The sequence below is a fragment of the Drosophila navojoa genome, chromosome 4 (genome assembly GCF_054131105.1).
Source record: "Drosophila navojoa isolate 15081-1374.11 chromosome 4, UAZ_NAV_1.0, whole genome shotgun sequence".
In the NCBI taxonomy this organism is placed as follows: Eukaryota; Metazoa; Arthropoda; class Insecta; order Diptera; family Drosophilidae; genus Drosophila; species Drosophila navojoa.
Window position 1 is genome coordinate 6,062,574 of NC_142892.1, and position 13,109 is coordinate 6,075,682.

Genomic DNA, 13,109 nt, shown 5'->3' on the forward strand with positions numbered 1-13,109 from the left:
GATACCTGTCCTCTATCTCCACCTGCAGGCATCTCGATGCACAAGGGCTACGCCTTTGTGCAGTTCACCAATCCCTTCGACGCCCGCAACGCCTGTCACGGCGAGGACGGCAAGACGGTGCTCAGCCAGACCCTAGGTGAGTCGCTTTTCTTTGTACCACACATAAATATGTTTATTTATGATTGCACATGCCCTGGCATTTGCCTTGACGATATCATCAGAGCTTGAAATTTGCTTACATTTTTCTAGATTCCAAAATGCCTTGAATTGATTTTTATCTGAGTTACCCTTTGCTATTCTAAAACAGACAGACAGAAGAATTAGCCGTAGCAGATCTTATCAGAGAATGAGCTGAGTCGACTGATCTCTCGTTAGCTAGACACTTGAAATTTCAAGTGTATATTGGTAGAATATTATCTTTGGATATTTCTACTGAACTCTACCGATTCCTGTGTTGAGGAATCTTGGATAATTCCCATGCTTCACAACAAAAATTTACTTCATATTGAGAGAGTCTACAGCATAAATTGATATTGCCAGGATTTGTATAAGTTCTAGCTACCATTCTGCTCATCAAATTAGCCTAGGTACAGCTCATAGATTTCATAACAGATATAGATCAGTAACAAGATTTTTAAAATCAATACTAGTTTCAGTTTCTGCATATAAATTGATAAATATTATTATATACTAAGATCTAGTTCTACTCCCAAGATTCGTGTGTCAAGAAGTTGAGTTCTAAGCATTGCCTTGGATTTAAAACTCTGTTAGTTTTTACTTGCTTTCACCTAGTACAACCTTTGCCTTTTGATTACAATATTTCCCTGTTGTAAGATTCCCTTACCCAACTTTAAGCTCCATTATACGTGTTATGTAATCTGAAAGAACCTCTACACACACACACACACACACACACACAAAGGAACTTGAAATATTCTATCTTTGGTATCGCTCAGCTGAGGTTGGCTAGTAAATTGCTGGCTTGCTGTGGCCGTCTGTGTCGGGGCGTTTTGTTTTGCATAGACATGGCAGACCTTAACCCTCGCATAGTTGCATGTCCGATGCGGTTGGCCCGTCGACTCGTCGACCCGTCGGGTTAATGGCCCCACGGTTTGCCGGAAGCGCAGCACTAAAATCGAACAAGAGCGCGCGAAAAAAGAAACAGCAGGAGCGGGTGATGGGGCAGGGGGAGTGGGAGTGGGTGTGGGAGTAGAGCAGAGTAGCTACAGTGCTGGCATGTGTAGCAGCCATATCTTAGGCTGTCTGCGTATTTTGTGCAGCGGAAGTCGTTGCAGGCCGCGGCTTAAAGTGCGGCCAAACATAAATTCTCCTGCGATACTTTTAATGAAATTTCAATGTTGTGCCGAGTGTCTGTGTGTGTGTGTGAGCGAGTGTGTGTGAGTATAGGTGTCTGTCTACCTGACTGACTGCCTGACAACTGACTGTTTGTCGATTTAATTTAAACGCTTAATGAAATTTCAAGCCGCGTCACTCGCAGCTGCAATGCAACAGGGCAAATAGACAGAGAACGAGAGAGCGCGAGAGAGGATGAGAGAGAGAGGAGAGTAGCGCATCCTTGGCATTCTTTCATGCGTGTCTCGTGTGAAGAAAACAGCTTAATGCACTTAGCGCGCAATGTCAGTCGAGGCAGACAGCGCGCCGCTGACAACGCTGCGTATGCGGATGCTGTCATATTCATACGCCCCGTTGGCGAGCAATGAAAAACTTTTACAGCACGCACACATAAAAAGCATTTGGATGCGATGCGATGCGCTTATGCAAATGCTCTATAGCCATGCTAATTTTGCGCTGATTAGAGCCGGCTTTAAAATGCTAAATAAAAGTAATGCAAATAATGGGAATAGTAGCAAGAGCACAGTGTAATATTTCACTCTGCTACGCGCCATTGACTTTCGTGTAATGGGGGCGTGGGGGCTACTACTGGCTACTGGCAACTGGCTACTGGCAACTGGCGCTAAACCGATTTACAGCGCTCTGGCCATGCCTTTTCAAATCCTTCTTATGCTTTTATCCTTAATCTTAATTATTGCCTGCCAGCAGTGCCAGCCGAGCAGACAAGCTGAAGAAATACTTGAGCAAATGCAAAAAAAAAAGAAAAACAAAAGCAACAAAAAAAGGGAGCAGCAAAAAAATATGTAAAGCAGCCACAGCCACAGCCACAGCCACAGCCCAAACGTCCAGTAATTTGTAGTTATAGCAACTGCCTCACAGCACGCCCACTACCCAACGCCCAACGCCCACCGCCCACCGCCCACTTTGAGGCTTGTCTTTGCTCCTTCTATCTGGGGGGCCACCCTGCGGCGCACTTCAAACTTTGTCATGAATTATGATGAACGAGCGCGCGCCCCACGACTCCAACCACAAAACCTACCAAAAAAACAAATCCGAGTGGAAAAAAAAAACCCGCCGAACATTTCGCGTCGCACCCTTTTCATTGAAAAATGAAATGTATAATGCATTCGGGCACGATTTTGGCTTTAGCTTTAGGTTTGCGACAGGCGCGAGCTCTGAGCAGCGTCAGGCATATTTATGAACTCTTCTGCTCTGCCTGGGGGAGAAGGCGGTGAGCGTAATGGAATGGAATGGGAGCCAAGGCTCAAGAGCTGCGCTGGTCTAATGCACGCATATGTGTGCCTAATTAATTAGTTGAGCCTGGATGCGTGGATGTTTTATATCAGTTTTTGATATTTGAGTTTGAAAGTTTGGCTTGAAGAAGCTGGCACAAGATGCCAAATGTAAAAAAAGTAAAATTTGCAATTTATTAGCCAATGCTTCTCTATAATTTACTTCGACTTTATACAACTTTTTTGGCTAGACTCTGAAGCAATTCTTTCATCTCTGAGCCCAAACTAGGGAGTGGAGCCCGTATTGAATTTAATTCTAGTGATTTTTAGTCTGGGATTTTAGCTCCTGCTAAGCAAGGCAATAGATTTATTAGGTTACGTTATTATAATAATATACAGATAGATTAAATAAACAAATCAAAAATATATATATTTGTTAAACATATATGCAAGTTATATTTGGCCAGTTTCTAAGCTTAAAATTTAAAAATAAATGTAATAAAAAAAAAATTTAAATAAAATAAAATTTTAAATAAAATCTACTTAACGCAAATAAAAATAGTTTATAAGAGTTTTCCAATTGACAACGCAAGAAGCAGATATAAAATATATAAATATTAATGTATTTGATCTAAGATACCAAGAAATATATATATATATATATATATATATATATATATATATATATATATATATATATTTAATAAGTATTTATAATTCATTTATCATTCGGCTTTTATGTTCAAGCTTTATTTACTATTTCCAGTTTTTTTTTTTTTTACTATGTCCAATCCATTTTAGTCCTTGGTAGAGCATTCAGTTTAGGTTTTTCAAAACTTTTTTTTTCTTATGAAAATCTGTCCCTGTCTTAGTCCGCTGTTAACTTCATTTTGCATGCTTTATTTTGTTGTTGTTGCTGTTGTTGGTTATATTAAGATTAATGATGCCAAGTCAGATTAAATTATTATCGCTGCAGTTGGACAGCAGTGCACACACACACCCAGACACACACACACACACCCTCCCTCTCAAAGGTTTTTTTTAATCACTTAGAGCTAGAGCATTTGCATAATGAAAAACCAACAGCAACAACAACAAAATAGAAACCCGAAATGCCATTGTCTTCGCTTTACTTAGCACTTCAAAGGCAACTGAAAATTGTTTTGTTTGTTTGCTTGTTTGTTTGTTTTTTTTTTTTTCTCAACTGAAAGCCGATTTGGCATTGTTGCTTGGCTCAGAGTATAATGGGTTGGCAAGTTATTTATTTATCTATTTGTTGTTCATTTTGTGTTTCTTCTTCTGCCTGCAGATGTCAACATGGTGGCCGAGCCGAAGGCGCATCAAATTGGCAGAAAGCGTCAGAATGTCAGCAAAACGGGCAACGATTGGTGAGTAAAAAAAAAAGAATAACAGAAAATACAAAACCAAAAAAGAAAATTATAAAAACAATTTCATGCTAGAGTAGATTTTTAATTTAAATAAATGCAAGTTGCTTTGCTCAATTGAATGCCATGTGACGCTCATTAGGCGTTTATTTACATATCATTTAACGTGGGACTAGGCTGAAAGTTTCTTTTGTTTTATCGGAGGGCTTGTGTGGATAATTCTCTTCTTTTTTTTGAGTAGGGGTGTGCGATAGCCGCCCAAATAAATAAATAAATAAGGCGCCATCCATCAGCACATGGACATGGACGTATTTGCAGTGCTATTCGTATTCGTATTCGTATCCTTTGTTGCTGCCACACATCACATAAAATATATTTGGGGCTGTCAACGCGATGCGAGAGAGTTTTTGTGCACGCTCATGATGTGTGCAGCATGGGCGTATTGGTTTTAGGGGTGGTTTGCCTCTTGACTGTGCGGAAGCTAAACATATTTAACAAGAGATTTGAGTCTGGATGTCCATACTCAAGTAGAGATTGTTCTAGATATCTAATATTTTGAAGGGAGTTAAATATCTATAAAAGCTCTACAGTTCTTTTGTACCATAACAGCTCAATCTAGTTCATTATAATCATCTAAAGGGGTTTAAGGATCGCAGGTTATGCAGTTAGAACTCTGAAACTTCTTTGCTGAGATAAACCTCGATATGAACTCCTATTCATATACCTTGATATTTAAACACTTTAACCATGAACGAGCATCGCGCAGTCAGTCACAATCAATTGTTCTCATTTGTGGGTTTTTGTTTCTGTGACACCAACTCCTGCTCCGTCTGCCGTCTGAGTCAACGTCTCGATGCTCGATGTCTGCGCCTGTGTCTGGGTCAGTTGTGTGTTGTGTTTCGAGTGCTGCACACACACACACACACACACACACACAGATAGAAAACTGTGAAAATGTGAAACTGTGAAATAAAAAACACACAAAAAAACAAAATGGGAACTGCCTGTGAGTGACAGCTGCAATGTATGCTATAATATCCTGGCCATGGCTCTGGCTCTGGCTCTGGCTCTGGCTCTGGCTCTGTGGCTGTTAGTCCTGGCGCTGACATGTGCACTTGTTTGTCCCTGGCGCGGCCTTAATGATGACTGAGCGAGTGAGCCAGCGAGCCAACACATACATAAGTATATATACATATATATATTTATATATGATTTTTTTTCGGCTCGACTTGCTACTCGTGTGGAAATATTTAATTTAAGCTTAATGACGCCGAAAAGGAAGTGCGTTAGGGCTTTAAAAGAGCAGCCCACACACACACACACACACACAGGCACACAGGCACACACACACATCCAGGTTGACTTGATTGTAATTAAAACGCAAACAGCTCGTCCCTCTCACTCAGGTGGTTGCAGGCGGCTCGTGTTTGTCATTTAAATGCCTCCTGCTCAGTCCATTGACCGCACACAAACTGACCATAAAAGCCACAATTGTTGTCGCCTCCCTCGGCCCCCTCGCCCACTCACCCTGTCGTACGGGCGATATGAGAACCGTTCGAATATTGAACCACAAACGGCAGAGCTGCCTGCAAATTGTATCAATCAGTCACAGTGCGGACGTTTGTGTGCGGGGCAGGTGGGCGTGGCACATAATTGGCAAATGGCAATTGAAAGGACGTTACGGTCACCGAATGAGACCTAAGCAAATATTGACCAGCGGTCAGACTGATAGGCCGCACCAGACAGACGGGCAACAGTTGGCGTGCTGTTTACACTCACTCTGCTTCTGCTTCCTCTTCTTCTTTAATTTTTGGGGCAGACACTTCAATTACTGTGCCACAACTAATGAGGCTGTCACAACTCTTGTCACTTGTGTCTTGCAGGGACTACTTCTATGACAGCTATTGCTCGTCGGCGCTGCTGCGCGGCGGCGGCGGAGGCGGCGGCAATGTCAACGGCGTGCGTGCCAAGAAGCGCAAGCGCTTGATGACCAACAACAATGGCCTAACGGCTGCCGTGCAGCAGCAGCAGCACAGCCAGCATCATCACAACGCTGCGGCAGTGGCCGCTGCAGCAGCAGCTGCCGCGGTGCATCACCAGCAGCAGGCGGTACAGCAGCAGCAGCAGGTGCAGCAGCAACACCAGCAACAGCAGCAGCAACAGCAGCAGCAGCAGCAACAGCAGCAGCAACATCATCATCATCATCAGCAGCAAGTTGCTGCTGTTGCCATGGCGGCGATGGCCAATTTGTTGCCACAGCAGCAGCTGTTGCTGCATCAGCAAAATTTGCTATCGACTGCTGCAGCGGCGGCGGCAGCAACAACAGCAGCGCCCGGTGCACTGCACTGGTCACAATACAAACAGGACCCACAGCAACAGCAACAGCAACAACATCAACAGCAACAACAGCAGCAACAACAACAGCAACAGCAACAACAGCAGCAACAGCAATTTGTTGCCGCTGCCACAGGTTTCCAGTTGAAGAGCGTTATTGCCGGGCAGTCAACGACTTCGCCACAGAATGCAAAGTCAGCAATAATTGCTAATCAAACAGCGCTCGTGGAGCAGTACGGTGCCTTTTCCCAACAGCCGTCGCATCACCAGCAACAACAACAGCAACAGCAGCAGCAGCAACAACAACAGCAACAATTGGGCTGCCTGCTGCAGCCATTGACTTTGGCATTGTCCCCACAGCAACCGCAGCCGCTACAATTGCACAGTCAAATGATGCAGCAACAGCAACAGCATCAACAACAGCACCAGCACCAGCAACACCAACAACAACAGCATCAGCATCTACAACAGCATCAACATCAGCATCAACAGCAGCAGCAGCAGCCGCACCACCAGCAGCAGCAGCAACAGCAGCAGCAACATGCACAGGAGCAATTAAGCTTGCATCAACACTGGGGACCATTCAAAGTCTACAGTGAGTATTGACTTGATTTGTTTGCATTGTTTTTGTATTTCGGTTCGCCATTTGCATTGGCAATTTAAGATTTATGCATTGATTAACAATAAGTTAGAAATGCTTGTTAAGCTTTAAATAAACTACAGCTATGAATAAGATAAAATCTAGAATTTGCTGAGTAGGATGGAAAAAGTAATTGGAATGCGAGTGTAAACAGTAAGATATAAATGAATATATATATATATATATATATATATATATATATATATAAACAAGACATGTGAGTGAGCTGGAGTAACTTTAGCTCTATTAAACATACCCTGTATTCATGTAAAAATGTTTTTATTTTTCGTATGGATCAGTTTAAGCTCCGATTATCACTTTAATGTTAATCAAATGAAGTTTATCAAATGAATTAGCTTACCCATAGTATAGGGTATATTCAAGTCTTGCAATAGTTGTGATATATATTGAGGAACCACTAACTCTGCTTATACCCTTTAAGCACCAGGCCAATCAACATTTTACACAGCTTACAGCGCATCTTCTAGTCTAGCATCGCTTATAAATCTAATCTCAATCACCGCTAGCTTTGTTACGCTTGTCAAAAAAAATGCCGCCTGATGACATTGAGACGCTCGTGTCTCTGAATCAGGGAAATGTGTGAAAGTCAGAGACTCGGTGCCCATAGATATCACTTCGTCCTCCTCATCTCCAGCCTACTTCGAGTTGTGGCAGCCGACGCGGCAGCGACGTCCTTGCAGTCGACTTCGCCGCAAATCCATCCGCTGGCGGTGCTCGAGCAGCCGCGCAAATTGCCGACGGGCTACCTGAACGGCCTGTTGAGCCTGAAGCAGCGGCTCTTGGCCAACAACGTGCAGCTGCGACCGCCCTTCACGCCCAACAGCCAGCAGCAGAGCTTTCGTGAGGTCATCTCAGATCTGAATTTGGGACATGACATGAATGCCATACCCCCGAATGTGATGACGCCAGATCAGCTGCATCAGCAGTTGCAGCAGCTGGAGGTCGATCTGCATCATCAGGACACTCAGCTGCAGCAGCGGGAAATGCAGCTGGCAGCGCAAGTTGCTTCCGGACAGCTTCAGCAGCAGCAGCAGCAACCACAGCAGCAGCAACAGCAACAGCAATCGCAGCAGCAACCGCAGCAGCAGCAGCAACTACTTGAGCCAGTTAAAATGCAATTCGAGCTAACTTCGGGCCATCAGCCACAGTTACAGTTGCAGACACAGGACCAGCCCGTGCAGGATTCGCAAACGGACGCCGAGTCCACTTATGACACCAAAATGCAATTGCTGCAGCAGCTAGCTGACTCTCTAGCTCGACAGCAACAGCAGTCGCCGCAACAACAGTTGCCACAGCAACAGCAGTCGCTGCGCTCGAATGTGGCGCAACTGTCGCCTTCTGATCCGGCGGCCGAAGCGGAGGAGGAAACATGTCCCGAAGAATGCGCCACAACGGATAGCGATGTTGAGGATGATGAGGAAAATGACGATGATAAATGTGACAACACGACGCTGGAGCCCACCCAGGCAAACGTGACGCAAGCCGGAAAAGCAACAACCCCACAAGTCGAGACGTTGACCATTCGCGTGGACCCCAACAGAAACCTAACGAAGACCACGGCGCCGCCAAAGACCACAACTGCAGCGGGGAAGCAAACGAAGCCAAAGCCAACTAAGAGCTCTGCTCCCACCAAGTTTCCGTTCGCCAAGACGACCAACAGCAAAAAAGCTAAGAAGCCATGCTGCACCAAGCCAGCAAAGAATCCATGGAACAGCCTTTCGCAAAAACTGAGAAAGTTCTGGCAGGAGCCGAAGCAGCGCATCGATCGAGCTTCGCCGAGCGATAAAGCGAATCTGCGCATCGATGCCATTGCAACCTGGCTGCAATACCGCAAAATGCACAGCAAAGATGCTCTGAGGGCGAACAGGGCGACGCGACAGCAAAGAGACAAGAAACCAGAAGTAAAGAAGTCGAAAAAATATCAGATTTGGGCCAAAAAGAAGCTGCGCCAGCAACGAGGCGTTATCGATAGGCAGCAAGTGCTGCAGGCGGAGACCAAACTGTGGCCCCTAAAAAGGTCGCATTGAGAGACTCTATTCGATTTCCATATGCCATAAATATATATATTTATTTTATAAATGAAAGAAAGAAATTTGCAGAGATTGGTAAAGAGATTGGAAAGAAATTGGAGAAAGATAAGAAATTGGGGTGAGATTAGAGCTGACCGAAAGAAATCGATAGGTAAAGTCATATTGGAGCTGAACGAATGAAATTGGGGTGCGATAAGGGCAGACTAGAACTGCAGCAATGAAATTGGGGAAGTAAAAGTAGATTAGAGCTTCAATCAACTGATACAATGTTTGTTAGGTAAATAAACTTCTTAGATTATACAGCTAAATATAGCTATAAATAGTGACGTGTTATCAAAATTCATTTTGGGTAGCAACAAATTCATTAAGTTTATATATTATACACTTTTAGGTAAATTTGATAGATTATACGCAACTTGATTATAAGCTTTGTCTGTTATATATTTTTATTTTCATGTAGAATGATAAGGCTGCATTTTGATTTATGATATAGCTCATGTAAAAAAAAACGAAATATTTTCAGCCCAATTGCCAGCGAAATCTATTATTACCTCATTCTCGCTTTTCCGTCAGTTCCATTTAAAAAATATGCAACCACTCAGAGCTAGTCATAATTACTCTGCCAGTTGCATCATTGTTATTTTTAGCAGACGCATGTAAATAATTGCATGAAAGTGCATATTTTATGGGGCATATTCTCTTTCTATTGTAGGCAATCCGGACACATTAATCTGCGGCAACTGCCGGGAATGCTTCAGTGAGCTGTCTGAGTTATTGGACCACAAGAAAAGTTACTGCAAGCTGAGGTTCACATGCAAGTGCCAGGACGTGGCCTTTGCAGCGAGTAAGTCTTACGATTCTTTGCACTTTACACCGAGAGGGGATGGCCTGAAGGCGGGGGCGGGGGCGGAATGGGGCTGGCTATGTCGGCAATTAATTTATGATTGTTAAACACATTTTGTGCTGCATGTCCATGTGGGTTTTGTCTAGGGGGGGATGGGAATGTGGGCGGCTTTCGCCTCTGCTGGTTGCGAGTCAGCAACATCTGTCTGGCGTTTCATTTAAAATTGAGTTATTTATGCGACTTAGCCCGGCCCAGACCCAACTTAAATAACTAATTAATTCTTGCATGTTTCATCCGTTCACGCACACATAGAGACGCCGCCAACGGGCGCCAAATTGCTTTGCGCCGTTTGCAAGGATGCGTTCGCCAATCCCTGGGACTTGATGGTCCACGCACAGGCCGCACACATGGTTAACATTTACGAGCTGGGCGATGAGGTCACCAATTCGACCAACGGCAATCGCAGCCCCAACAACGGCAATGTCAGCGATGCGACCAATGGACATGCTGCTGCCGCTGCTGCCGTTGTTGCAGCTGCAACTGTTGTTGCCGATGATGAGGCAACAGCCATAACAAAGCACATGCCAACGTCAGCAACACTTAACAAGGAGCCAAATAACAATAACAAAATTAGCAACAATAACAACAACAACAACAGCACAAACATCAACAACAACATCAATGGGCACAGCTCACCCATAGCCCACAGCAACAACAACAACAATAGCGGCAGCAATATTGCTGCTGCAACTGCCATGGATGTTGCTGCTGATGCTGACATTGACGCCGACGCTGCTGCTGCTGCTGCCGCTGCCGCTGCTGGCGTCGCAGCTGTGGTCGCTAACGATGGGCACGTCAGCGGCAGCGATACGGAGACCCATTGCATGGACAGCGGCCTCTGTGCCAGTCCCAAGGAGGTGCGTCTGCTGCCACCAGCTGTTGCCTCATTTGCTGTAGCCAAGAAAACACTTTTCTCTTTGCAGGATCAGCAGCGCGATGATCTGTCGCTGGACGGACGGCTGTCCAGCAGCTCGCAGACCCATCACTCCGATGACCTCAATGTGAATATCAAGCTGATTAACGGTTCCGTGTCCTCGCGCGGCAGCTCACCCGGCCTGGAGTCGGATGAGCCGCCGGCAACGCGCGCCTGCATTGTGCGCACCCTGAGCATTGTGAGTATGGGTAGGGTTAAGATTAAAGATGAATATATGCTATATGAAAACTCGAATATATTAGATCAGAATCTGAGATAATATTAGCTAAGAAGATCAAAGTATATAGGGATTTACCTAAGGCTATATATAAAATATAAATAAATGAATAAATTAAAGCAAATATTAACGCTTTCTTTTCTATTTGTTTTTCAACTTCCCAGGAGGCTGCTGCTGCTCCAGCCACGCCCACTGCGAACGCCCTGAGCCTGATGTCGAATGGGCTCAGCTTGGCGCTGGCTCCGCAATAAGTCGAGTCTCGGCGATCAACTGGACTAAAGCAGAATCAAAAGCGTGGCAAGGGAAAGGTCTAAAGAAGAGAATCTAGCTATTAAGAATGTTTTAAGAAAGAGGAAGAGAGAAGTGTTTGAAGAGTATTAAAAATACTCGAATGGCTTTTGGCTTGTGTTTATTGGGATATGTAATCGTGAGTGCGATGCAAGTGCAATTTATTCAGTATTTTTGTACTAGAGACTTAAACTGAACAAAGTTTAAACAGAATAAATAAATAAATACATATAAAGTTGAAAACGAAATGAACGTAAATTACAACAAACATATCATTTTAACTAGGCAACTAGGTATTACAGTAGCTATAACAAATATAACTAATTAAATAATGTACTATATATATAAAGATATACATATATCGCTTATCGTGTCTGTAATTTGTTTTGCTTAGCATATTTTTGGGTTTCAAAACTGCATATGAGAACATATAGGTAAAAGAAAAAGGTAAAGAAAGGTCACACAGCAAAAAAACAGTCCTTAAAAGAGAGCTTTGTATATAGATAAAAGATAACCGATAGCCGATAGCCGATAACCGATAACAGCTAACAGTTAAAGGAAACGTAATTACTCAATTATATATTAGCTGACAGAAACAACCCGAAAACTTATATTTTATATATGAAAACATAATTAAACTAATACTTATTGCATACATACATACATCTATACTTAACAAGCCAACCAATATTATTATTCAAAATACGTACCATGTGTATCAAATGTAGTATAGTGAAAAAAGCAAAACAGGTGTTTCATAAACAAGAAAAGAAAAACGAGAACCCATGCAAATGTTCCCAGCAAAAATAAGAAGGCTTAAAACTTACATAATTTAATAAATATTTAATATGAAAATACACACACACATACACATACATATGTACTATATCGAATGTAGCTGCTGTGTAAATAGTTTATATACATATATATACATATATATATATGAAAAAAAAAACTTATTGTTAACCGTAACAACATTCAATTCAGTGTCCTCCAGCTAAACATGTAAACAGGCCGTAACAAAACCAAAAAAAAAAAGAAATGTATTTAATAAATGAATATCATTAAAACATAAAATAAAATCAAGCATTTAGTTTTGATTTAATTTAAATTACTTCAACTTGTCTGGGGACCAAGTGAAAGTTCGCCGAACGCATTTGAAATTCTATTTTGGCATAGCTCATTAAAATAAATGATGATCAACTGCAACACACGACGCAAACAAGACGGGCACAACAAGGACACTGCAAACATTGTTGAAAGCAAAGCGCACGTTAATGAAAAGCGTCAACAAAAGGTGAGGCGAGGTAGTGACCCCCACCATGGAGGGTGCTCCATCCCCCCTTGCTTACTCTGCTGCTTGACAAACTTTTGGGCACACAATGCAGTTAACTTTATTAAAATGGCTCGCAACGTGTTGTGTGCCGTTGCGTTGCGCTGCGCCGCGTGTCCTTGCCGCAGGACAACACCCGAAAGTAGACAACAGCAACAAAAACGAAAAAAAAAAAAAAAAACACAATCTTTATGGCCAGCTGCAGCTCTCGACATGGTCTGGTTGAGCGTCTGCAATGTGTGGCGTTCGTTTAGTTTCTGTTTCCGTTTCTGTTTCCGAGTTAAGCGTCTGCGGCTGACTCCTGGATTTAAAATGCATGAGCATTGGCCAGCACGGGCCACAGCAGCCGCTATTCAATTTGACCAGGGCTGGGCGCAACTTAAAGCTAATTAGAATGCCTCGCCCAGTGCCAGTTGCCCGTTTGCGGATACCGCAAAG

The 13,109-nt window shown here is 43.3% G+C and overlaps 3 protein-coding genes across 3 annotated transcripts in view; all 3 read left to right on the plus strand.

Annotated features, from left to right (window-relative positions):
* The window catches only part of smid (nuclear valosin-containing protein-like smid), a 76,243-nt gene extending 70,939 nt beyond the window's left edge, over positions 1-5,304 (plus strand). Inside the window, exon 10 of the transcript XR_016196674.1 lies at positions 5,288-5,304. The gene's annotated coding sequence lies outside the window, so the exon portion shown is untranslated. The remainder of the gene's footprint in view (positions 1-5,287) is intronic.
* Positions 1-12,276, plus strand: part of LOC108652288 (uncharacterized) — a 34,341-nt gene extending 22,065 nt beyond the window's left edge. The window contains exons 3-9 of the mRNA XM_018102430.3: positions 29-136; positions 3,895-3,973; positions 5,854-6,899; positions 9,708-9,839; positions 10,152-10,756; positions 10,823-11,011; positions 11,215-12,276. Of these exons, the coding sequence (XP_017957919.1) occupies positions 29-136; positions 3,895-3,973; positions 5,854-6,899; positions 9,708-9,839; positions 10,152-10,756; positions 10,823-11,011; positions 11,215-11,301 (2,246 nt within the window). The 3' untranslated portion in view covers positions 11,302-12,276. The remainder of the gene's footprint in view (positions 1-28; positions 137-3,894; positions 3,974-5,853; positions 6,900-9,707; positions 9,840-10,151; positions 10,757-10,822; positions 11,012-11,214) is intronic.
* LOC149091352 (uncharacterized) lies at positions 7,458-9,057 on the plus strand. Its single transcript, XM_089260125.1, has one exon. It carries the CDS (start codon positions 7,541-7,543, stop codon positions 8,990-8,992), a length of 1,452 nt encoding a protein of 483 aa, XP_089116251.1. The 5' UTR covers positions 7,458-7,540; the 3' UTR covers positions 8,993-9,057.
* Positions 12,277-13,109: the final 833 nt, after the last annotated feature.